This window comes from Ursus arctos, unplaced genomic scaffold, assembly GCF_023065955.2.
Source record: "Ursus arctos isolate Adak ecotype North America unplaced genomic scaffold, UrsArc2.0 scaffold_18, whole genome shotgun sequence".
Lineage (NCBI taxonomy): Eukaryota > Metazoa > Chordata > Mammalia > Carnivora > Ursidae > Ursus > Ursus arctos.
The window spans coordinates 34,657,352-34,684,152 of record NW_026622852.1 but is presented as its reverse complement, the minus strand read 5'-3'; the positions used below and the strand labels follow the sequence as shown (position 1 = coordinate 34,684,152).

General features: G+C 40.8%; 1 protein-coding gene across 6 annotated transcripts in view; it reads right to left on the bottom strand.

Moving 5' to 3' along the window:
* Positions 1-26,801, bottom strand: part of SLC44A1 (solute carrier family 44 member 1) — a 190,867-nt gene that overhangs the window by 108,936 nt on the left and 55,130 nt on the right. For all 6 annotated transcript variants that reach the window (XM_026506080.4, XM_048223005.2, XM_026506082.3 and 3 more), the window contains exon 3: positions 21,126-21,268. In XM_026506080.4, coding sequence (XP_026361865.1) covers positions 21,126-21,268 — 143 coding nt within the window. The remainder of the gene's footprint in view (positions 1-21,125; positions 21,269-26,801) is intronic.

The window sequence follows — 26,801 nt, the reverse complement described above, 5'->3', positions numbered from 1 at the left end:
GGAACACTATAGAGGACAGCAGGTAAGGCGTGAAAGTGTATATTATAGTCGAGATGGTTCCTGGGAACTACTGAAGGCGAGAAACAGATAAATTCATTTTCAATCAAAATTCTTGAAATACAGCATATCCCCAAAAGACAGGACAGGAGAGAGATGCAAAGAAAATGTCTATCTACGTGGTAAAGTCGTGGGGACAGATGCATCAAAGATGAAGACAGGGCAGTAAGGCATGAAAGTTTGGAAAAAGGGACAAGAGGCACAGAAAGAGGTACTTTTGAAGCTGAGCTCAGGGCAGGGCAGTGAACACTGAGTGAGCTGATGCAGAGAAGGATGCCAGAGATGCTTCAAACTGGCTGAAACTTCTACTTTGCTTTCATTTTCCTCAAGGAAGATAGGGCAAGGTAGAGAATACGAGATTTACCAAGAATTTAGTTTGGGCCACCAAGCATCTTCGGCACTGTCCTTGCACATCCTAATTCAACAAGAGGGAACGGAGATTTACAAGTTGGGCAAGCAACTGTAGACTACACTGCCTTGAACCCTAGGGACTGACTCCCAAAGGCTGCTCTTTCCGCCACTGGCCCTCCAATTTAAAATGGAAAGTGAGAAGAAAGGTAATGGCAAGTAAGTTACAGCCAATCATACAGTGCTGTCCTTTACGTGGTATGCTTATCATGGTTTCCCATGATAAGAATTACATAGGATGGGGGCACCAGGGTGGCTCAGTCGGTTAAGCATCTGTCTTTGGCTAAGGTCATGATCTCGGGGTCCTGGGATCAAGCCCCATGTCGCGCTCCCTCCTCAGTGGGGAGTCTACTACCCCCTCTTCCCTCTGCCGCTCCCCCTGCTTGTTCTCTATCTCTCAAATAAATAAATAAAATCCTTAAAAAAAAATTACATCGGCTGATACAGAAACACTTCATTCATCCAACAAACACTACAAAGTGTTTATTATGTATCGATTCATGGGCTAGGCCTGGGGATACAAAATTCATTAAAGAAAAAAAAAACAGCTCTTAAATGCAAATAACTTACAGCTTAGAGAAGAAGAAACAAAAACACAGTCATTTCCAAATCATGTGATACATGACAAGGTTGAGATGGCAGAGGAAATAGTGTAATTCTGCAGAGAGCATAAGGGGTTAGAGGAAGCTCTACAGAGCAAAAGGCAGTATCTAAGCCTCATTTTGAAAATGAATAGGAATTTTCCAGACAGATGGGGAAGGGAGCATTCTGGGCAGAGGAAACCGCATGTATAAAAGGAACAGAAGCATGAAAGAGCATATTTAAGGAACTACAAATAATTTGATAAGGTGGACTACGGATGGGACATCAAAGGGCTATGCCCTAGGAGAAACAGGGGACGGAAGAAATAGCCATCCCTCGAATCTGAAGGCCCATACAGCTCCACTGCATCAACTGCCAGGGCCGAGGGACACCCTGGCATAACCAGCCCCTCGGGTGGGAGGCCGGAGATGGGATGGCTGGGGCACCAGCACACTGCTCCGGAGCTGAGCCCTGGCCATTAAATTGCCTCCAGCTGCCATGGCAACTCTGCGGCAAGGCTTTTTGGAGCAAAAAGTGGCAAACACACTCGTGTCTGCTGGCCACCTCCTGCCAAATTTGGCTTCTCTCCTCTCTAATCAGGACAGAAGCACTACAACACTACAGCTGGAAAGCTGGCTGAAAAATCCCTCCATCCGTCGCCTTCTGCGTTAGTGATTCCGGACACGTGTTTTTCCCCAGAGGAGAATAAAAATGGAGTCTGATCATTTTTCCAATTATTACCTCATATCAATTTACAATTTATAGCCCCTCTCCATAGAGCTTGCTGCCATTAGTGAATCACACCAAAAGGAAAAACACAACAGCCTCACAGAGGCTTCTCCTATTGCTAAATATAGACTTCAGAGAGCCCTGGATCTCTGCTCCACCCGCGGTGGAACTGTGCCCAGAGGAGGCCTCTTACTTCCTGCGTGCGGTGCCAGCAAGGCCAGTCCAGGCTCACCACCGGGGTGGGATCCAACAGCACCGTGAAGGGCTGTGTTACCCAGGACAGATCTACGAGCCTGCACATGGAAGTCCATAAAAACCCCAAAGGAACAAAGCACACACTAACCCAACACACGGACGCAACACATAATGAACTGAAACCCCGTTGGTCCTCCACTCCCTGGAACAAAGCCAAGGGGAGAGACAGAAACGTGCTGAAAGTAGTGATTTATCTTCAAAATTGTCATTCTAGATAGTAGCTGAGAGACCGGTACAATGTTCACCATGCCCCCAAGACAGCAAGAAAACTAAGGAACGGAAAAGGGGGCCGAAGTGAACTGTGGGCAACCTGACCTGTGAGGGTGATGACAGCAACGCCCCACTTTCCCACCGCCCGCACCCTCTCCCCCGCCCCAGTCCCAATGAGGAAGAGACAAACATGTCCCCAGAGGTAGCACTTGATAGAGAAATGCCTCGCCACGCACCTCACCAGCCCGGTAGCCTTCCCGGCTAGCACTTCTGTAGCCCTTGATTCACAAGTAACTGCTAAGAAGGGAAACTTCAACAGTCATTTCTGGTAAATTCACAGCATCGAGAGCTGAAAACAGCTTCCAACCGTGGAGGAAGCCCAGGGATCAGATGAAGACAGTGACACTAGGAGATGTTCACTGCTCTGACCTCACCTCCCACAGGTTTCCTTTCTGTTCCTCGCTCTCCAGCTTACTAGCACCTAGAGACCTCCACACTTCTATCTACCTGGAGCATTCTTCCTCCAGAGAGCAGCACAGCCAGGTAGCCCCCTCACTTGCTTCAAGTCTTCGCTCAAAAGTCACCTTCTCGATAACGGTGGGGCAGCCACCCATCTGATATGCTGTCTCTCCACTCTGATGGGCGTCATCCATCTTTGCTTTCTCTGTTTCTCCTTTGCACGTAGACTCACTAACACACTGTATATTTTACTTATTTATCGGTTTATTATCTGTCTCCACCTGTAGAGTATCAGCTCCCAAAAGGCAGAAATAGTTGCTGTCTTCTTCTCACGATATCCCCGGTGCCTAAAACGGTGCCTCGAATAAAGAAGGAGTTCCTAACTTACTTGTTGAGTTAATACATGGTGGTAACTGTGTAGGATTTTGCCAAGTGGAGCAGAGGGGAGAGGGAAGGTTAGGAGGAAGATATTTTAGGTAGAAGGAAACAGTCTTATTCATTCAACAGAAACTTATCAAACACCTCTGCCAGGTGCAGGGCTAAATATGCAGTCGAGATGCCATGATAAGCGAGACCAACACCAACAAGTATCTCCCTTCCTAGCACTGACAGTCCACGGAGAGTAGGGAGGTAATTACAAAAGCATATAAACACTACCGCAGAGATAAAAGGATACGAGAATGCCTCCAAAGGGCCCCATGAATGGACAGGTGTCCAGAAGAAGGGAACTCTTAAGCCAGAACCTAAAGAATGAATATGAGTTTGCAAGGTGTGGAGGAAAGGAGGCAGAAACAGGGAAAGAAGAACACATGAAAAGACATAAAAGTGAGACACAGCATGGTGTAACTGAGAAAATGAAAAACGTGAGAATGGTCGACGTGGACTGTGATAAAAAACCAGATGGCCGGACAGGCAAGCTGGAGCTGGATCACATAGGCCTCATAGCTGGTATCAAAGAGGTCAGAAACTTTGGAGTTCATCCTAACGCCACTGGGGAGCCATTGAGGGTTCACCAACTGTAATGTGGGGAATGAATTAAAGGCGAGCAAGAGAGAAAGTAAGGAGACTGAATCTCTAACGAGAGGATGACTTCGACCAGGGTGGGAATGGGAACAAAAATGAGATTTCGGAAACACTGAGGCACAATTAAGAAAAGGAGGGGAAGGAAGGAAGAAATTAAGAGTGATGCTTTTTTACAGAAAAAATTAAGAAAGGAAGAAATTAAGAACGATCTGGTTTATACTAGGATAGCCAGGGCATTCTGGTTTGGACTCCTGTTCTGTTCAGTAAGACACGCATCTCAGGAGGAACAGCAGAGTTTGGAGGGATAAGAACACGTTCTAACTGTAGACAGTCAGAGTCTGGAGTATCTGTGGAGTGTCCAAGTGGACCTGGACAGTTGGCCGGAATGTTCTGGCAGAGAAATCTGGACAAGAGATAGAGACTGTGGAATTACCAGCACATAAATGACAACCTGCCCAGGAGTGTATGAGATCCCCAAAGTGAGTGTGCAGAGTTGAGATTCTGATCCTTGGCGAAATCTGTGACCCTCTTGAAATTGTACGCAAAATTTGGTGCACAAATTCCCATGCGGTTTTCTGAAGAGAGATTTCTTACTCATAGTTTCAATCAGACTGTCAAAGCCCCCCCAAGAAATTAAAACGAAAAGTCAAGTAAGAGGAGCCAAGAGCTAAAACAAAGGCATGGAACTGAAAAGGCCTGGGGGAAGAGCGATCCTACTATTTAGCTGAGTGTCCGTCTTCTCCTTGGGCATATACGATTAAGGGAGAAATAATCGCCAGAGCGGTAACCAAGAGCAAGACAGCAAATTGTGCTCCTCATACTACACGGAAACAAAAAAGCAAATTAAAACACTTTCCTGAAAGATTTTATTTTTAAGTCATCTCTACACCCAACATGGGGCCTGAACGCACAACCCTGAGATCAAGAGTCACACACGCTCCACCGACTGAGCCAGCCAGGTGCCTCTAAAATACCTTTTAAAAATAATTCACAAGAGCTTTAAGAAAGAAAAGTTCTCAGTTTACTCTAGTCAACTGGAATAATACCCCTCACCCCAAGTTCACTGGCAATACTACACAGTTACAGGAAGCATTCTCAAAATCAACCTGTTCAGCACTCAGGCTGAAAACAGAAGAGTCAATGACCAGAGATTTATTCTTCTTTTTAGTTTAATGGCTTTATTGAGATATAACTTACACGCCCTAAAATTCACCTGTAAACTGTACAGTTCAAAGTTTTGTACAATTCAGTTCAATTAAATATTTTTAAGTATATTTCACAGAGTTGTTTATCCATCACCACAATCTGATGTTAGGACATTTTAATACCCCAAAAAGAAATCTCATACCCATTAACAGTCATTCCCCATTTCCCCATTTTCTAACCCCTAGCCCTAGGCAACCACGAATAAATGATCTCTATAGATATGTCTGTTCTGGACAGTTCATATAAATGGTATCATAGAATATGTGGTCTTTTGTGACTGGCTTCTTCTACTTAGCATAATGTTTTCAAGTTTTGTCTGTGTCATTCCTCTTTACGGCTGAATAATATTACATTGTATGGCTAGAACACATTCTGTTTATCCATTCATCAGTTGGTACACATCTGTGTTGTTCTCCCTTTTTGGCTATAATGAATAATGCTGCTATGAACATCTAGTATACAAGCCTTTGTATGGATGTATGTTTTTATGGATATATGGTTTTATTTCTCTTGGGTAGATAACAAGGAGTGGAACTGCTGAGTCATATGGTAACTCTGTATTTAATACTTTGAGGACCTGCCAGACTTTTCCATAGCAGGTGTGCCATTTAACGTCCAGACCAGCAATGTATGAAGGATCCAGTTTTTCTACATCTTTGCCAACAATTGCAACCATGTCTTTTTTACCATAGCCATTCTAGTGGATATGACGTGGTAACTCATTGTGGTTTTGATTCGCATTTCCTTGATGACTAATGATGTTGAACAACTTTTCATGGGCTTACTGTCCATTCACCTCTCTTCTTTGGAGACATGTCCATTCAAATCCTCTGCCCAACACAGACTTCTTTTTAGTCTTTGAGAAGGACAGAGTAAGGCAGAGACAGGCACTTGATATTACCAAAAGAGTATGAAAAAATTATAAGAGAAAATAAGGATGAAAGTAAAGAAAGAAAAACAGGAGAAAGTACAGGAGTCAAAGAACTCAAAGTCAAAGAATGGCTCCAGGAGGCAAAGAACACACAAGCTGGAAGGAGAAAAGGCTGTGATCAGAGTGGGGAGTTCCTGAATTAGTCTGAATTGATTTTATAGGTTAAGCGATAAAGGGTGATGACCAAAAACCAAGCTGTGACTACGGAAGAGTGAATCCTGACAGCCCCCACTGAGACGAAATTCAGAGTTCCCAGGGCCAGAGTGAGAATCAATGAGACGGAATATGTGAAAGTGCTTTGTAAACTCCACAAACGTAAACTTGGCTAAATGAGCAGTTTTCCCCATCTGGGTGAAAAAGGGAAGAAGCTTTGATAAGTAACTTTGAAACTTGTTTTGCAAGATAATAATAATGAAAATGATTATAACAAATAACAGTTAACATCTATGGTTCCAGGCAATGTGCTAAGGAGCACACATCATTTATCATATTTATTCCTCCAAAACACCCTAGGAAGTAGGTACTACTCTTATTTTCGTTTTACAAATGAAGACCTTTGGGTCACACATACCGATGTTATTTTCTCCAGTGTAAATCATCCCTGATGAAAATGTAAACCATCATTGGTTATCTGTCTATTGAATCTACCCTTATGGATATATCCCCAATTACGTGAAAAATGTTACCTATCATAGAAAAACTAGAAATACTGTTCTCAAGGTACTGCTTTTATCTTTGTATCAGAGAATCATATTTTTTGACAATCAAACATGCCCACCTTGGTACTACTTTACTCCTTTAATGCTTCAATAACATATAAATGGTTTCCTCTCCATAACAAAAGTGTAATATTTGTTTAAAAATATTTAACTCATGGGGCGCCTGGGGGCTCAGTCTTTAAACATCTGCCTTTGGCTCAGGGCATGATCCCTGCTCTGCTGCAAGCCTGCTTCTTCCTCTCCCACTCCCCCTGCTTGTGTTCCCTCTCTCGCTGGCTGTCTCTCTCTGTCAAATAAATAAATAGAATCCTTAAAAAAAAAAAATTAGCTCATGGCCGCCTGGGTGCGTGGCTCAGTCGCTTAAGTGTGTTCAGCTCAGGTCATGACTGAGTCCTGCACTGGGCTCCCTGCTCAGTGGGGAGTCTGCTTTTCCCTCTGCCCCTCCCTTCCACTCATGCTCTCTCTCTCTCTCTCTCTCAAAAATAAATACATAAAATCTTTCAATAAAATAAAATATTTAACTCATCTAAAATTTATTTTGCATGGTGTGAGATTAAAAGAGCTCTAGACGTCGTTTCCTTCATATTATCATTCAACAATGTCTTTTGTTAAATATCTATTGCTATTAGTTTTTATTTTACTTGATTTCTCATACGCCACTATCAGTTTATTTCTGATATTTCTATTTTGTTTCCGTCACTGTTATTAACCTGCATTCAGGTAGTCTCGTTAATATACTGGGGAGTAAGTGTTGGTTTTGAACGGCAAAATTCCTTTTTCTTCCTCTCTAAGCTACACAATCACTAATTAGACAATGAGTAATCCCTCCCCCCACCTGTTTTGTTTGGCCAATACACTAATTGCCCATATTTAAGAATCAGAAGTTCAATAGGTGCTATGGGCAGAATGTGTGCACCCAAGTTTCGTATGTTGAATCCTAACTTCAAAGGTAGTGGTATTAGGATACTCTGAGACGTGATTGGGTCATGAGGGTGGAGCCCTCATGAGTGGTGCTAGTGCCCTTATGAAAGAGGTTCCAAAGAGATCTCTATCCCCTTCCACCATGTGAGGGCACAGGGAGGAAGTGTTAGCAATGAACCAGAAAGAGGGCCCTCATGAGCACATGATCATTCCGGTATCTTGACCTTAGATTTCTAGTGTCCAGAACTAAGAGAATTAAATTTCTGTTGTTTATAAGCCTCTCAGTCTGTAATATTATGTTATAACAGCCTGAACAGACTAAGGTGATAGGTCATGTGTGCTCCCCTACTCTACTCTCCTTCCATCAATAGATTTCCGGCCTCCTTTGAAAAAGGAGCACTACTGGGCCATCCACCCACATGCCAAAAATCAGCTAGGACCAAGCAGAAACTCTCCTTTTATTGGGCACACACATATCAAGTTCAAAGTGTCCAACATTCCCTATTATCTTATTCCCAGCCCACTTAAGAGATTTATAGTGCCTGCCTAGATGCCTTTAAATATGCAAACACTGGTGAAACCACAAGTTTCCCTTTCTACCTTCAAAGCCAGAAAGTCCACAGTTAATTTGGTGCTCAACTTCAGTAACTATACTTAGCCTAGATCTCTGGTCTAATCTCTTCTCTATTTCCAGTGTATGGCTCTCTGCTCTTTTATCCCCATTTAATTGTCTTACAATATATGCTCCTAATTCTAATCCTCTCAAATTATTTTAAGAACAAGAATAATTTTTAAAATGTTCTCCCCTGAAGTTCTTTCCTCCTTCTTTATTCTGTGATTTATACTATCCATCAAGTCCCATTCACCAGCTTATCAGGATTTTAACTGGTATTGTATTAAATCTATAAATTAACTTTGTTAGTATTGTCATCTTTATTATATTAAGACTACTCAGCCAGGAGTAGATTATATTCTCTTATTATTTGTTTTCTTTTCATTCTATTAAAGTATTATAATTCTCTGTATTTGGCCCTGTATCTTGTTAGATTCTATTTTCTCATAAAACAAGTATTATGTTTTTCATTATATTTTGTCTAGTGATAAAACAAATGACTGAACTGAGTTAGGTGTATGTTTTATAACCCGTGATTTAAGCATCTCATTTCAAGATATATTTTTGTTGGATCTCCTGAGCATTCAGGTTACAGTCTCTTGTCGTTGGCGGACAGTATTATTTTTATCTCTACTGACATACACACATTCCATTTATCTCTTTTATATAATTTGTTGCAACTAGTTATTTAAAACAGTGTTATAAAAGAGGTGATATCCTTACTTTAATTTTTTCCGTAATAATGGTGTCTGCCACTACCAGAAACCCCATCAGCTTCCTTTCGTGCCCTCAGATTTATTTTTTTTACAAAGGTTCCAAGGTTATTCAACAGGGAAGGAAGCCTTTTCAATAAATGAGCTCGAATAACTGGATTTTTGTATGGGGGAAAAAGAAGACAAACCTTGACCTCTTTATACCATATGCAAACGTTAAATCAAAATGGATTGTATGCATAAACGTAAGAGCTAAATACAAAACTTCTAGAGGAAAATGAAAGAGGATGTCAACTACCTCCATTTTGACCTCAGTCTGTACTTTCTAACTGATTAAGTTCTTCTTTCCAGCTTATCTCATAACTCAGGCAAAAAGACCCTGCAAGCAAAGCATCCACTGATAAGAACCAAAACCACTCCCTCTAGCAGTAAGGGCTGCCTCAAGCCAGCAAGACCCCGCGGGACTGACCCCAAGACAATGATGACCTGACCTTTACTGCCCACCTGCATGTACCCACCCACCTTTGTCCCACATTCTCCCTATATAAACCTAGAAGTATTTTCAGCACTTTGAAGACGGTCTTTGAGACGTTAGTCGGCTGCCTTCCTGGTGTTGGCCTCACTGAAATAAATTCCTTTCTTGTTTCCCCACCATGTGTCTCTCTGCCTTTGGATTTTGTCAGGGGCAACGGGCCAAACCTGGTCTGTTTGGGACCCCCGGAGCCAGGTGCTCTTGCACCCCTGTGTCCCGGGCTATAGTGGGAATGCAAAATGGTGCTACCCCTCCAGAAAACAGTTCCAATTTTTTTCTTTTCTTCTCTTTTAAAAAAATTTTTAAAAACATTTTATTTATTTAATTGTCAGAGAGAGAGAGAGAGAGAGAAAGAGTAAGAGAGCACAAGCAGGGGGAGCGGCAGGCAGAGGGAGAAGCAGGCTCCTTGCTGAGCAGAGAGCTCCATGTGGGGCTCTATCCCAGGACCCTGGGATCATGACCAGAGCTTAACTGACTAAGCCACCTAGGCGTCCCAGTTCCGCATTCTTTTTTTTTTTTTTTAAAGATTTTATTTATTTATTCGACAGAGATAGACTCAGCCAGCGAGAGAGGGAACACAAGCAGGGGGAGTGGGAGAGGAAGAAGCAGGCTCATAGTGGAAGAGCCTGATGTGAGGCTCGATCCCATAACGCCGGGATCACGCCCTGACCAGTTCCGCATTCTTATAAAGTTAAACATAACCTCATCATGACTCACCAATCCCAAACTTAGGTCTCTGCCCAACAGTAATGAATACACATCCATAGAGTACCCCAGGCATAGATTTCCAAAGCAGTGTTATTCACAATAGAACAAAATTATTTTAAATAAGTAAATAATCCAAATATCCAAAAACTAGGGAACAGAGAAGCAAAATGTGGTATATCCACACAATGGAATACTACTTAGTAATTAGAAAAGAACAAACTATTGTATTAAACAACATGGATGAATCTCAGTAACATTATTAGGCTATGTTAAAAAGGCCAGACACAAAATACAATATACTATATGAGTCCATGATATGAAATTCTAGAAAAGGCAAAACTATACCGTCAGAAAGCAAATCAGTGGTTGCTTGGGAACAAGGATGGGGGAAGAACTGGCTGCAAAGGGGTATGAGGTAATTTTCAGGGGGCAACACAAGTGTGGATTGTGATAGAGGGTGTATGACTGTATACAGTTACCAGTTACAGTCAATTATTATATGTAAATTATACCTTAATAAAACTATAAAAATATTTCAAATTTCATCTTGAAAAATGTAATTTACAAAATCCAACTTAAAGAGCCCCTAATTAAGTCCCACACACTTAAATGTGTAGTAAAGAATTTAGCCTACTCAGAAACAGGTTTCAACTTTGCCCTGGGCAAAGGAGTGTCTTTGTTTGCCAGGGGCCTTGGGTTATAGTAGGTAGTCCAAAAACAATGTGATTTAGGGTGTGGGCAGGCCACACCAGACAGAATTTAGGGCAGGGGTTAACCACACTTTTCTTTCTTTCTTTCTTTCTTTTTTAAAGATTTTATTTTTAAGTAATCTCTTACACTGCACACGGAGCTTGAATTTATAACTGAGATCAAGAGTTGCATGCCCTACCACCTGAGCCAGCCCGGTGCCCAAGGGGTTGCCCACCCTTAGAAAGACCACCAGTGTCATGTAGACCAGGAGTTTGGAATCATGTGTTTCCTTGACAAGAGGGGCTAGAGATGGAATCAGCCACATGCACAGTGAATCATGCCTGTATAACGAAGCCCCAGTAAAAATTCTGAATACTGAGACTTGGGTGCGCTTATCAGTTGCAATGTGCCATGTGTATTGTCACATATCAATGCCAGGTAAGTAAATGCCCTGACTCCACAGGGAGAAAACAATGAATACTCTTCCCTGTGTACTTCTTTCGTTGGCCGATATTAATCTATAGTTCTTCCCTGTGAGTACAATGGATTTCAGTGAGTTCTGTGAGGCTTCCTAAGAATGGTCTTCTGGGCCCCTGAACTTGCAATGGTGTCAGAAGTAAAGGTAATCTTAGGAACCCAAACTCACAATTAGTGTCAGAAGTGAGGGTGGTCATGTGTGGACTGTGCACCCTCCAACTTCTCAGTTGCCCTCCACACTCACATCCAGATAAATAAACAGATGGCAAATTAATGACTTTAACATTCATTGCTGAAGTGGTTAATAATTACCTAAAGTATATTACAAAGGTCATAACTATGAGCATACATAAAATGACAACAGCTTTTTAGAATCTTTACAGTTGCCTGGTTAACCTGGAACCAACCCAAGTAGTGAAAGTCTGGATTGAGCATGTATAATCAATCAGCTGTTTAATTTAGCTAGGGCAGGATACACACTGAAGCAGGGAACACAGAGAAAAACCAACCACCCCATCCTTGCTTCTCTGCAGACACGTCATCTCATTCTAAGTGGCTTTTTACTTCCCTATTTAGAATCTGCAAAACATTTCAATTTTCAACTTCAGTATTTTCTAAGGTATGTAACTGAATCTCTTCTTTCAAATTGCTAGCACTATTATCCATAGCAAGTATTATCCTAGAGGTAGAATTATATACTAGTAACACAGATGTTACCTTTGTAAAAAGTTTTAAAATTCAGGCTAAAAAGTAGCATGGTCACCAAATATGGCAAAAAAATTTCCAAAGATGCCTCCATAAAACTGCCTTCAGAAAATTTACCTATCATTTTTACAACTTCTAACATTTTCCATGAAAGAAAAATAGAGTTTAGGGAAAACTGCATAAATTTCCATTTAGAACATCGTAAGTGCTACTGTTTTCAAATGCTTATTAGTTTGTGACAAAACGAGTCCACAAATCCAAGTTCACCTGTAGTCTCTATCTAGCTTGCCCTTTTTCGTGTTGAGCCAAAGGAGGAGAGGTGGTATTAATGCGAGAATCAGAGACTATTTGACAGGAGGCAAAGAAGACAGTGCTTTCCCTCAAAGCAAAGCCAAACTCGTTGAAGGCTTCAAGTATCTCCATTTGTTCGAACTCATCTCTAAGGGTAGGAACGAGCAGGTGATCTATTGGGCTACCCTGAACATTCCGTAAAACGCAAGCATTAGCACAGTGGATAAAATGCACTGCCTCTCCCCTCCTAAGCCTCTGTATCTCCCCAAGATAGACTAAGGAACTCTTCACAGTGGGCGCCAGTTTTCAGCCCGCTTTAGCACGTTCTGTACACTCAGCCCACGATGTTTTTCAGCCAATGAGAACCAAGCTTGGCGTTCTAATTGGAATTCCATCCTCACGAGAGATGGGCTCTTGAGCTGCCACACAACCATCCATTCACCAGTTTCCCCCCTCATCATCACTCTGTGTGCCCTCCTTCCAGAAGCCTACTTTGATTTTCCCCTTGCTACAATGCAAGCCCTGCTCTGAACCTCCAACCTAAGGTTCTAAAACCCTACTTAAAATGACTCTGTCCCTGAACCCCCAGTCATTGGCCGAGAGATTCTTCTACCCAAATGGACAATCTAGAACCAAGATGCTACCCTGAAGAAGGGGGGGGGGGTCAGAGAGACTGAAGCACGAGAAGGATCTGGACCATGAGCCACAGAATATAGGCTACAGGATACATAGGCTGCCTCTAGAAGCTGAGAACAATCCCTCGTTGACAACCAGCAAGGAAATGGGGCCTCAGTCTGACAACCACATGGAACCAAATTCTGGCAACACGTGAATGAGCTTGGAAGAAGATTCATCCCCCAGAGCCTCCAGTGAGGAACGCAGCCCTGCTGACACTTTGATTTCAGCCTTGTGAAACCTGGAACAGGGAACCAGCTGGGCCTTGCCATGCAGACTTCTGATTCATACTTTGTTGTTTCAAAGCACTGAGTTTGTGGCAATTTGTTAACAGCTGCAGTAGCGATTAGTGTAGTGGTGGTTCCAGTGCCACCATCAAATCACCTTCAGATTGTTCGAAGCCTTCATAGATTGGTTTCAAAGTTTCTTTAGTTATAACTTTATTAATTTATATAACCTGCCCTTTCTTCTCTGCATGTTCCACTCAAAGTTTTTCATCTTTAAACGTTCAGAGGAGAACGCCTGGGTGGCTCAGTTGGTTAAGGGTCTACATTCGGCTCAGGTCATGATCCCAGGGACCTAAGATCGAGTTCCACATCAGGCTCAGCAGGGAGTCTGCTTCTCCCGCTGCCTGTGGCTCCCCCTGCTTGTGTGTGCACGCTCTCTCTCTGACAAATAAATAAAACCTTTAAAAATTTTTTTTCTTGGGGTGCCTGGGTGGCTCAGTCGTTAAGCGTCTGCCTTTGGCTCAGGGTGTGATTCCGGGGTCCTGGGATCGAGCCCCACATTGGACTCCTCTGCTGGGAGCCTGCTTCTTCCTCTCCCCAATCCCCCTGCTTGTGTTCCCTCTCTCGCTGGCTGCCTCTTTCTCTGTCAAATAAATAAAAATCTTTAAAAAAAGAAATAAATCTTTTTTAAAAATAATTAATTAAAAATTTTTTTCTTAAAAAAAAAGTTCAGAGGGAGAGGCCCCAAAAGTAAAAAAAGGGTGGGCAATTGGAATCATTGCGTAGCTTACCAGGGATGGGGCGGTATATAACGCAAACGGCGCTAGACTCAGCGTTCAAAAGTGGGTGCTAGTCCTGATACTACGTTTCATCAAGCCACTGACGTTTCCTAGACCCCAGTCTCTTCAACCGTAAAATGAAGGGGCTCAGTGATCTCCAGAGCCCTTCCACCACGAACATTCTATGCTATGGATTTCTGGGGAATGAGATAATTAAAAAAAAGAAATAAAACTCACACTAGATACCCTGCCACAGGTTACGAAGGTAATTGAAAAAGGTCTCAAATAAAATGCCCCCTATAGATTTTACTTACAAATGTCTGCCATCAACCGTCCTCAGACCTCTACTTCCTGCACCTCCTGTTAATACTCGGTATCTGAAATCTGAGAGGCATTTTACGGTCAAAGAGCCTTTATCAGTGATTGGGGCTTTAAATGGCTTCCTTAGAGGAAAGATAAAAAGATAAAGAATAAAGTTAGATTTGTGCAAAAAATATATCTTTGGAACCTCTATGAAAAAATCGATACTGATAAGTGAGACCTATCTCACTTATCTCACTGAGAAAATTTCTTAAGAGTCACAAAGAAAGAGCTGCTAAGCTCTGTTTTAGGATTGTTTGCAGAACGGATAAAAAATTTCTAATAATGATATAATACCTATATAAAAAAGATTAAAAGCAGTTCTCTACATACCCTCATCTGGCTTTACAATAACCTCTGCGTACAAAGAGTCACTGCCCCCTTGCCATAGCCTCTTCCATCCCAGGCACCCAGGACAAGGTAACATCCATGCTGGATCCAGCTGCCTCCCCAGGGGCCAAAAGAGCTGTAAGTTTTGCCCCAGTATAGTCCCCATATCCACAAATCCAGTATCTTAGAACTAGAAGCAGCCTTGTTCTATCCAAATTGATATGGAGGAGAGGGGGCTTCCCCTTTGGGAACAATTTCTATAATAATAATAATTCTCTAAAAATTGACACATACACTGTAAAGCTAGCTTTATGGTTTTGAAAATGGTAGGCAATGCAGAATGTGGAAGAATGGTAGGTTTTGAAAATGGTAGGCAATGTAGAATTTTGGAATTGTCGATCAAAGTTCAAATATATTATTACTACCCTACTCCCCACAACCAAAAAAAAAAAAAAAGAAAAGAAAAGAAAACCCAAAACAAAAGACTATAAGCCTTACCCTTGTTCTCTAGCATCTCTGCTACATAATGATAGCTCAACTACAAAAGAAGTCATTTTCTTCTCTGAGCCTCAGTTGGCTCACCAGGATTCGAAGGGGTGCTTTACAGAGGTTACACACAAGGCTTACCAATATTTGACAGGATGCTGTAAGGTGGTTACACACTAGATAATCTTAAAGATCCCTTTTACCTCTGACAGTCTATGATTCTAAGATAAATGAGCTTTCTGAGTTAACCCAGCCTCAGGACCTTATTTATAGCACTGTTTCTATTCAGAAGAGTTGTACCTATCTCAAACAACTAACTTAAAAGTGAACTTGGGAAACATAATCCATTTCAAGTTGGGACTTTCCTGTATATCATAAAATATTATCTACCATTTTCCTTTACATCCTTATTACTGCAGGAAATATATTATCAGGTCAAAAACATTATCCGGAGAAAAAGAACACATTACAATTAGAGTGACAGGGCAATAGGGATGCCTGGGTGGCTCATCTTGATTTCAGCTCAGGTCAGGACTTCAGGGTCCTGAATCGAGCCCCAACCTGGGCTCCATGCATGGAGTCTGCTTAAGATTCCCTCACTTCCTCTCCCTCTGCCTCTCCCCTTCTCTGTCAAATAAATAAATCTTAAAAAAAAAAAAAAAAAAGAATGCTAAGGCAATAAAATATTGCCTTTTCTTTACCACTAATAGAATCCTACAGTCATCTTGGCATCTTAAACTTTTTTAAAAAAGATTTTATTTACTTATTTGGTGGGGGGCGCGTGCGCATGCACACAAGCAGGGGGAGGGGCAGAAGCAGAGGGAGAAGCAGGCTCCCCACTGAGCAGGGAGCCCAATGCGGGGCTCAATCCCAGGACCCCAGGATCATGACCTAAGCTGAAGACAGACACTTAACTAACTGAGCCACCCAGGTGTCCCTGAAATTTTCTGATTAGAATAAGTGAAAGACATTCCCGCTTCCCATTCCTCTTCTAGCTTTATTCCTTCCTCTATTACTGCAATTCAGTAAGCCCCTATGAAATAACTCTCTCGGGTGTTCAAATCTGGGAGCTATACAAAACATGGCACTCCAGGGAGACCATGTTGGGCAGGGTGGCAGAAGACTTTAAGATGTCCCAAGGATTCCCACCTCTCAGAATTCACACTTTGCTGTAATTCCCTCCCCCCGACTTTGGGTGGGACTTGTGACTTGCTTCTAACAAGTAGAATATGACAAAGGTGACAGACACCACTTCTACAATTATATTACATACAATTTAACTTCCATCTTGCTAGCAGACGCTACTGATGCTTTGCCTTGCTGGCTGTGAAGTAAGCCACCATATGGAGTGGCCCATATAGCATGCACTGAGGGTGGCCTTGGGCTTATAGCCATAAAGAGCTAAGGCTCTCAGTCCAACTATCTTGAAAGACAGAGTGCTGCCAACTATATGAGCTTGGAAGGGGAACTCCCCAGAAGAGCCCCAGCCCTGATCAACTCCTTGATCGCAGTCCTGCGAGACACTCGGAAGCAGGAGACCCAGCTAAGCCATACCCATATTCCTGACCCACAGAAACTGTGAGATAGTAAATGTGTCTTGTTTTAAGCCACAAAGTTTATAGTAACATTGTTACCTAGCAAATGATAATTACTACAAGCAGAAGACACACGCAATATAACTGGAGAAGAACTCTGAGCCAACAGAAAAACAAATTGGAGATAGGAAAGTTCAGGAAATAAAAGATCACAATGGGATAAAGTGTGTTTTGAAATATTTCACGAAGAGGTTAGGAGACCCACCTTGAGTCTTTCAAGAATTAAGACTGGCAGAGAGGGAGAGGGGACAATGCACAGGCAGAATGAGTATCTTGAACAACACTACTACACCGAGAAACAGCAGGAAAGGACTGAATAGGGACAATGGGTGTAGATCATGGGAAGCCTGGAATGGCAGTGTTGAGGGGGCTCACCTGTGATAGTGTAGGCATCAACACTAAAGGAAAGGCTCTTGAGCAGGGAAATGACCATAAAAAGTGTTTGAAAGAACTTAATCCTATCACAGTATAAAGGATGGAGAAGATTAGAGATTAGAAGACCAAGAATAGATATGCTAGCACAACAGTTGTCCTTAGGTCAACAAACATGTGAAGGAAAGAGGCTCATGCTCATGAATAACCAAAGACCTGCAAATTAAAACTATCAAACAGCATTTTTTGTTTAACCTAATTAGTAAAAAATAAAAACTAGTAATACTAGCAAAGATAAAGCAATCTTAGACATTGGTGGGAATGTAAATGGAACAGACTTTTTGGAAAGCCATATTCATCAGCAATTTTTATTAATAATCTTAAAATATTTATTAGTAATCTTAATTTTATCCTCAGACTTGGTAATTCACTTCCCAAAAAAATTTTAAGAAAATAAATTTTTTACCCATTCAACATTTAATTGAATGCCTACTATATTCCAAGTACTGAGGATATAGTATTGAAAAAACAGACCTCACCTCTGCTCTCCCAGAACTTAGAAGACACATTTAACGAATAGTCACAAAATAAATATATAATTACACATATTATAGGATACAATGAAAATATTTTTATTTTCATTTATTTATTTATTTTCATAATAATATTTTTATTATGTTATTCACCATACAGTACATCCCTGGTTTTTGATGTAAAGTTCGATGATTCATTAGTTGTGTATAACACCCAGTGCACCATGCAATACGTGTCCTCCTTACTACCCATCACCAGCCTATCCCAGCCCCCCACCCCCCTCCCCTCTGAAGCCCTCAGTTTGTTTCTCAGAGTCCATAGTCTCTCATGCTTCATTCCCCCTTCTGATTACCCCCCTTTCTTTATCCCTTTCTTCTCCTACCGATCTTCCTAGTTCTTATGTTCCATAGATGAGAGAAACCATATGATAATTGTCTTTGTCCACAATAGCTAAATCGTGGAAGGAGCTCAGATGCCCTTCAACAGATGACTGGATTAAGAAGATGTGGTCCATATATACAATGGAATATTACTCCGCTATCAAAAAGAATGATTTCTCAACATTTGCTGCAACATGGATGGCACTGGAGGAGATAATGCTAAGTGAAATAAGTCAAGCAGAGAAAGACAATTATCATTTATTTATTTTTTAAGTAAACACGACAGCCAACGTGGGGCTCAAACCCACAACCCCAAGATCAAGAGTCACATGTTCTACTAACTGAGCCAGCTGGGCGCCCCATGAGAAAGTACTTTTAAATACTTGATTTAAATTGTGAGATCAAAAAAGACCTTTCTGGGAAATAACATTTATAGTGAGGGCTGAAGGATAAGTAGAATTTAGCCACATGAAGAATGGAAGAAATGTTTCTTTCTGACAAAGGAAACAATACTCATGAAAGCAAGGTAGAGTTAGTTGTATTCAAGATGTTAGAGGATTCACTTATTAACTTATTCCACAAATATGTATGGAGGTAGGTCCCAGTGAGTATCAGGCACTAGGGACTGAGGATAAGAAATGGGACAAAGTAGTGATCAAGGTCAAGTTGAGGTAGCAACAGACAAGATAGATAGAAAAAAATTCTAGAGCTACGGTAGGGCCTAGTATTCATAACGAAGACGAAGATATATCAGGAAATGAATGAAAAAGGAGGAAACGAAAGCATTTGGCAGGAAAAAGAAGAGGATGGAGTAAAGGTAACAAACACAAAGACACTATGCCTTCTTTCAAACCCAAACAGTACAGACTTACCTGAGAAAGGTATGTTCAAAATGTATTATTCATTAAAAATATATATATTCCATTCATAGATAGAAATACTTAGATGGGTCAGCATTAAAACGTTTACATGCAGAGAAGAAGTAGAGATAAAAAATAAATAAACAGGGGCCCCTGGGTGGTACAGTCAGTTGAGTGTCTGGATTTCAGCTCAGGTCATGATCTCAGGGTTGTGAGATCAAGTCCCAGGTCGGGCTCCACACTAGGCATGGAGACTGTTTAAGATTCTCTCTCACCCTCTCCCTCTCAATAAACAAACAAATAAATAAACAAACATGTATACCCAAGGTATAGCTACACTTGGGAAACTATTTCCTCTACAGCGATCCATGAATGGCTCCCAACTACACTGAGCACTCAGAGAGAAATCACCACTTTTTTTGGAGTAAGAAGCAGGCTCTCTTTGCAAGAGGCCTATGTATATATGTAAATATATCTATATAATATTTATATATTATATATGTATATAAATATACACATATATTTATATAGTGTGTGTATAGTGTATAGAACATATAGTATATAGAAAATATCTATATCAGTACATAGAAAATACAAGGATTTGAAATTAAAAATTGACCAAATTAACCTCCATAAGGTTAAGCATGAAGAGTGACATTTACACAAACCTTATGGTGACAATATGCTTGGAACCACCAGCAGATTACAAGGGGAGCCATAAACGTATGACCTCACGTGAGCAGTAGATCTGAGGGAAGAGAGCTCTTTTCCTCCTATCTCCTCAACTACCTAAATGGTAACATTTTATGTTTGGCACACGTCTCCAGCATTAAAGAGTCTAAAAGTATTTGACGGCACAGACGCCACCTACAGCAACAACAACAAAAGATGTGGAATTCTGTATTATTTTTGCAACTTCTAGGAGTCTAAAATTATTTCAAAAGAAAATGTTTAAAAATATATATATATATATATAGGCTGTCTTGTTATCAGAAATAACACAAGGCCTAAAAGTTGTGTTAATTCTATAAAGCAAACAAAAAAGGAATAAATGAAAATCCTCCAAATTACCCTGAGTCCAATTTTCACTTCTGTCAACGGATGCACGTGCTTATCAAGAGAAAAGCTCATAGTCTGTGTGTGATATTCCACTGACCAGCCAGACTTTTGAGAAAATCATTCCAATCTCTCTAAACTTCCATGACACCTACCCCACAGCATGGTATCGTATGCTTGCCAACTATGATATGCTACACAAGTATTCATCATTATTATTATTTAGAATTTTATTTACTTGAACACATTATTCCTTCATTCAATGGGAGAATATCTCTGAGATACGATTAACCATTTGGATTTCTTTCTTCTTCGTGAAATTGTCAAATTAATCTTATACTTTCCAGGAAGTGCCCTGATTTAACAAACAGATTTATCTAATAATAAATATAGCTACTATATCCTGGAAAATGCTTCTTGAAACAACTATAGCCTAAAAATAGCTTTCACTGCTCAGCCTTTTCCTACAAAGTTCATTAACTGAATTGGGTAACCCATGACTTTAAAATTAGTTTGGTTAATTCTGAAGACCTGTTTTTATTTATTAAACTTGTCTGACCAAGTGTGATGGGTCATAAATATGCAGTGTGGACAAATATACTGACATCATACCTAAGATATGTTTGATGACATTTTCCTCACACACATGAAAAACGAAATAATAGCTCTTATGAAGAAAAAAGGCAATTAAGTCAGGCATTTCATGAAATGCAAAAGATCAAGCTTGAGAATTCAAAACAAATTTTAAAGTCTGACAAAGAAAATGTATCTTTTATAAAATTGGAAATTGATAGGTACTGTACTTATAAATGATGCATCACAAAATGTTTCGTTATACCTTTAATGTTTCAAAATCCACTATCATCCCTCTGTCTCCCATCAAGTACAATCTTAGGAAGAAAAAATAATTACGTTATTCCCTGAGTTGAAACTTCGGGTACAACCTAAAGGCTAATGGGAAAAGAGAGTATAGGAACAACCCTCTCAAATCAAGCCTTTACTCATTAAAACCTCAAGATAGTGCATTTTAACTTGGCAGCTAATTTTATTTCCTGGAAAATGTATTTACAGACCAAAACCAGGAATAATTTGAGTGGGCAGTTAAAAAAAATAAAAACACCAACAGGAGTCATATAAAAATAAAATTCAGTAAGATATTATTTTTATAACAGTAAGAAACGCAGGATTTTCTACCCCCCTTCAAGGTTTCCATAGTGTTCATTCAGCCAACAGTCTACTCACTTCCGATGGGTGTGGTCCATGCCACTGTTTGGTATTGCTTCCAACTTTGCATTTTTCTGCCCACAGATATTTCCATAGCTGTCGTATCCTGACACTAGTCTCGCTGCTGCACCTGTTGCTACTGAAAAGCCACAAATAAATCCCTAGAAAAAAAAACAGAAAAAAAACACACAAATAAACCAGTTCAATAGCAACAGTCACTACTTGATACGATAATGACCTTCTTTTGTCTGTTGAAGGGAACAAAGAGCTATCTTTCCTTATTGCAAACACTATTCTACTGTTTTCCTGGTATTTCACAGAAGCAGCACAGAGAAGTCCACAGGGAAACACTATTTACTACCATAACAAAACAAATCTCAAGCTTTTACATCATAAGATCGCCTATGCATTTTATAATAATAGTGGCTTCTCTGTATTGAACATCTGCGCTGTGCCAGGCTCCTACTAGGTGCTTACCAGACATTATCGCTAATCCTTAGGATGGGGAAACTGAGACCCAGAGAGATTCAGTAAGTTGCCCAACGCCATAGAAGCTAGTAAAGATCAGAGCATAAAATCAAACCCAGCTTGTTTCATTCTTTACTTTTATTTGGTTGTAAAGTTCTGTTAAAGGGACAACAGCAACAGATGAAAGAAAAAAACTCAAAGAAGAATAGATGTGTGGGTTTTGAATTATTATCACGTTGGTGCACACAACACTCTGTTTCCTTCCTGCAATAAAGCTGTATACAAGCCAAAGAATTATGCCATGAAACACCACCATGCTTTTAATACTGCAGACTCAAGGAGAGTGAGGCGCTGGGTCTGTGTGCCACAAAGGTCACTTCATTTCATGGGAATAGGCTTCATCACAGTGACAAAGGCAAATAAACCATAGATGCTTTGGGACTGCATCATGCCTGCTGAGTCAAGTATGTGTGGACCAAGACAAAGCAGTAACAGCCTATACTCACTGCAGGATAGTAGACGTAACAATAGGAAGTAAGGTGAATCACTACTGATAAAATGGACTGGGTGAAAAGACGGGTTAGAAAATCATGCAACGTGGTCATTAAAAGGGTGGTTTTTATTATCCTTACTGAAGTGGCCAATGAAGGGAGAGATTATCACTATTTAATGCATCCTAGCCAAGTCCCATGCTAGATCTCAGGCCCATGGCGTTCAGTCCTGTACTCACATGCACTTCCTCCAAGGAGAGTTATTTCCCTTTTAAACATACTTTCCTAAAAAGGCAAACAAACTTTTTTCTAAATAATCCCTCTAGCTTTATCTTGGAGGTAAGGAAAGTGGCGGGGCGGGGGGAGTAGAGAGTGTGGCTCTAGCTAATAGCAACTGCTTGAAACTACAGTTTATAAGAAAGTCCACTCCAGAGTGGAGACTATCCCTGATTTGCTACTCTCATGCCTACTGATCCTTGCCCGGTTACTTTAACGCTCCGTGCCTCAATTTACTCACCTGTAAAATGGAGAGAGTGAGTGCGTAGCTCCTAAGAATGCTGTATGGATTAAATGAAATAATCTAGTAAAGGGATGAGAATCCTACTCAACACATAGTAAGACCTCAATTAATATTAGCTATTATTGTTGTTAGAAATGAGACCATGTAAAGGAAAGGTCCATGGGTTCCAGGGTCAGATAAACCTTCACTGATCAATGGAATACTGATGACTCTATTTTCTACTTGTGCGACATCGGACAAACCTGCTTAATGCTCTGTGCTTCAGTTTTCCCGTCTATAAATTGAGGCTAAAACCACTTACCACAAAGGCTGCTGTCAGAATTACATGAAATAATGCATGTAAGTGTCTGTTTCAATAAAAATGTTAGTATCCTTCTGCCTCGAAGCAGCAACTAACTGCTTGCACTAGGGTTAGGCAGAGGCCGGTCCAGACTCACACGTTTACTCTCGCCTTTTGTCCCCTCCCTCTCTCCTGATTCCTCCACGGAAAACGCAAGACAGTTCCATGTCAGGACCTCAAGGCAATAATAAAACAGGAGAAAAAAACATTTAAGGCCCTGCACACATACACATGTGCAAACCAGCAGGCCATTTTAAGCATATCATTGAACCTCAAATTAGGAAATCCTACACCGAACAAAAGCTGGAAGTGGAGGCAAACATTAGGAGGTTTAATGGTTAACCTTTCCAATACAGTTCTTCAGCAAGAAGAATCAGAGAGTAACAAAGGGAACCCAGAGAGATTTGGATTTAAACCCTCACTCTACCACTTACTACCTACGTGACTTTGATCCAATTCCCTACCTAGAGTGCTCCTTCCCCATCCCTCACAAAGTACTATCATCTGTTTCACAGCCTAATGATGAGGACTAAATGAGAGAGTACATCTCTAACCCCTCGCTGGTCTGAACCATGGCTGGTGATAAGACATGGTAGCTGTTAGTGGGAAATTTGAAGGATAAAGCCAGACTAAAGAAGTTGACACCAGTAACTGGGGACTAACCAAAAACTCCTTCAGTTCTCTCCTTTAGAACAAAAATTCCTAGGGAGAAAATGAGCAATATTGTCAGTAATTGTGTCACTACACAGAAATATTCAGACCACAATTACAATCTTCTTTCACTACTAGTCTAAAATAGCAAAGGCCTTGCATAATTAAAAGGTTATGTTCTTCTTTCACTTTTTATAGAAATGTTCTTCTTATGTCTGATAAGTACTTTGTGTTACAGATTCCTTTAAATGGTTTCTGATTTCCCTTTCTGACTATTTTTAACAGTACTGTTGGACATGTGAGTTTTTTTTTTTTTTAAATCATAAGCCACCTTACATCCCTCTGGGATGTAGACAGAGGATAAATTATAAACGTCACATATATATGGTAAAATGGGACACTGACATATTTTCGCACTGGCCATTTAAACTTCTTAGTAGCTTCCAAAGGCATTAGAGAAGGGTGGGTGAGAAGCTTCAGGGGAGAAAGGAAGGAGAAAAAGTAAGCTAGTAAGATAGGAAGAAACCATGACTGTTTTCCCAGGGACTTCCCATATGGTACAAGTAATGACAACGGGGAACTAGGCCAAATATAATTACAAATACAATCGCCTTTAAAAAAAAAATTCTGAAATCCAAATGTGGGAAGCAATATAGCTTCAGATGAGAAAAAAATGTGGTACATGAAATCAAAATAGGATGAGAGAAACTTTACAGAATGCACTCAATAATTTAATGGCTCTAAGTGGGGAGAGGAAGAGGCATTCAAGAGAAGGAAATCATATTAATGAAGCAAGTGATAAGGGGGATGAGGAAAGCTTTTATATGCCTATAGTAGAGAGCAATCACTGCAGAGAAAGTAAGCCTATTAGTAAGGAAGAGAACCATGGCTAAATCTTAAAAGGACTGAGTTACTGCTTGCAGAACTGCTCTTTTGAGAGAGAGAGAGAGAGAGAGAGAGAGAGGAGGAGGAGCAGACAAATCTAATCACAAACAGGAGGTGACTCAAGTCAGATCAAGGCATACACTGGTGGTGGGTCCCAAGCTGGATCTGGCAAACTAGTAAGTATCTATTGCCTAAGTGGGAGAAAGACAATTTGCTAGTGAATGTACTGTGGTCATTAGTTCAACGTTAGAAGGAGGATTTGCTTAGTTTCATTCACCATTAGTCAAGAGAGAGGACACATTTGATTTCACAAGCATGTTTGAATTTCAAACCCAGAGCCCTTAACGTGCAACCGAGCAAGGCAGAAGGCCTTAAGTTTGGTTTTGGGGGTGGGAAAAAAACAGTCAACAAAAACTTATGTGGCAGGTGGGAATGAAATATGAATATGGCAAAATGTTTCAAAATAAAAAGATGGGCAAAAAAAGACTTCCAGCTCTCTCCCAGGGATTAAAGAAAATAAGCCCAGACTCTTTTTTCCTCAAATACTACCTCCTTTGCCTCGATACCTAATCTTATACCTCTACCCCTAAACTCAACCAAAGCTTGGAGTCAATCTCCTAGTTACTAATGTGTCAAACCTTGAAGGAACATTTGGCTTCTGTCTCTCCTCTTCTTAGAACCCTGAGACATGAAAGGCTATTAGGACCCAGCAGACAGGATGAGAATGTCTGATGCAGCGCTAATATTTATACAAACAAACGAAAAATTTAAAAATTTTCCCAATCTGCCAGATTTCTTTAAAGTTTAATAGGATGTATTATCTAAGAAAGAAGAAAGAAGCAATAAGCAAAAATGACTGGAAGTCTAGAAACTGCCTCTCAATATGCATTTATCGAGCATAATCAAACGCAAGATGTCCTGCACGGTAAGAAAGGGTTATAAAGTTTACCCTGGAAGAACTGAAAAGTTCTCAAAAGATCAGAAAATAATGAAGTGTAAGGAAGCAAGATCAGAGAGGCTCAGTTTCATGGGCAGCTTGAACAGTGAATAAAAGAAAGAAAACACACGGACAAGGAATGCTAGGAACTGAACCCGGCTCTGCTGCAAACACCCCTTCGGATCGTGGGGAAGTCACTTTAAATTCTGACCCTCAGTCTCCTTACCTGTCCCAAGGCTTGAACTAGATTAATCTCTAAAGCCCTTTCCTCTTCCCCAATTTTATGATAGGTAGATAGATAGACAGATGGATAGGGAGTAAAATGTTTCAGACTCTACTTGCAGGAAGAAGGATAAACCCATTTGGTCCAGCATAGTGACGAGGATACAAAAACAAGAGTGGATTAAAAGCAAATTGATTCAAACTACTTAAAAATAGTTAAAATGGCAAATTTTATATGTATTTTACCATAATTCTAAAAAAAAAGGGAAAAAAAGGATTTAACAGAAAGTAGGTAGGTATTTGGATGAGGTAACCTGAGGGTAATTTTTGGCATGCTGTTCTTCCTATATTCTATGATCCTGCTGGAGCTCAGACCGTCACACAGACGACTAAACACTGCAGTGAGTCTTTGGGTCTTTCACTCTGTGCTGCATGCTCAACAATAGTTAATGAGGTAGAAACACTATGCTCTGGGAACTAGACTAATGCTATAAAATAAAAAAAGGTCCTTGAAAGCGGTCTGAAGGGACAATGTATGCAATGTCATCTCCCACCCCCAGCTATAGCCCAGCTCATTCTCCAAAACTCCCAACTTTGTTTCCCACTGCTTATCTTTACCCACACCCTACCTCTCCCAAACTCATCTTCTCATTCCACATTTCCCCAAGCCACTTCCCTTTCCTGCATCTACCCTGTCTGCCTTTGTAGTATCCGTTCCTTACCAGACCGCACATGTAAGGGTATGGAGTGAGCAGACTCCTCGGTCTCCCCTCTCCACACTTCTGGCCATCACTCTCGCCTCCTAACTGCACCAGAGCGAATGCAAACTTTTGCTCAGAATCTGAAATACTCACAAGACCACATTTTCCTGGCAGGTGAGGTTACTGTGTCCATGTTCTAAACAACAACTTTTCTATTGTTCCCAACTCCAGGCAACAAAGGAGGGACTACCTCTTGAGGCCTCACCTTTTAGACCTCTTCTCTTTCGGGTTCCATCCTGCCACTGTGTAACCTAGACAAGTTATCTAACATAGCCCTGTGCCTCTGTTTTCTTATCTGTAAAATGAGAATGATGTTAACAACAGCATTGACTTCGTTGCATAGTTGTGGTACTTCTGTGTCACATGCAGGACAGTCCCGAGCCCGCAGTAAAGCAGCACTCAGTATCAGGGGTACGTTG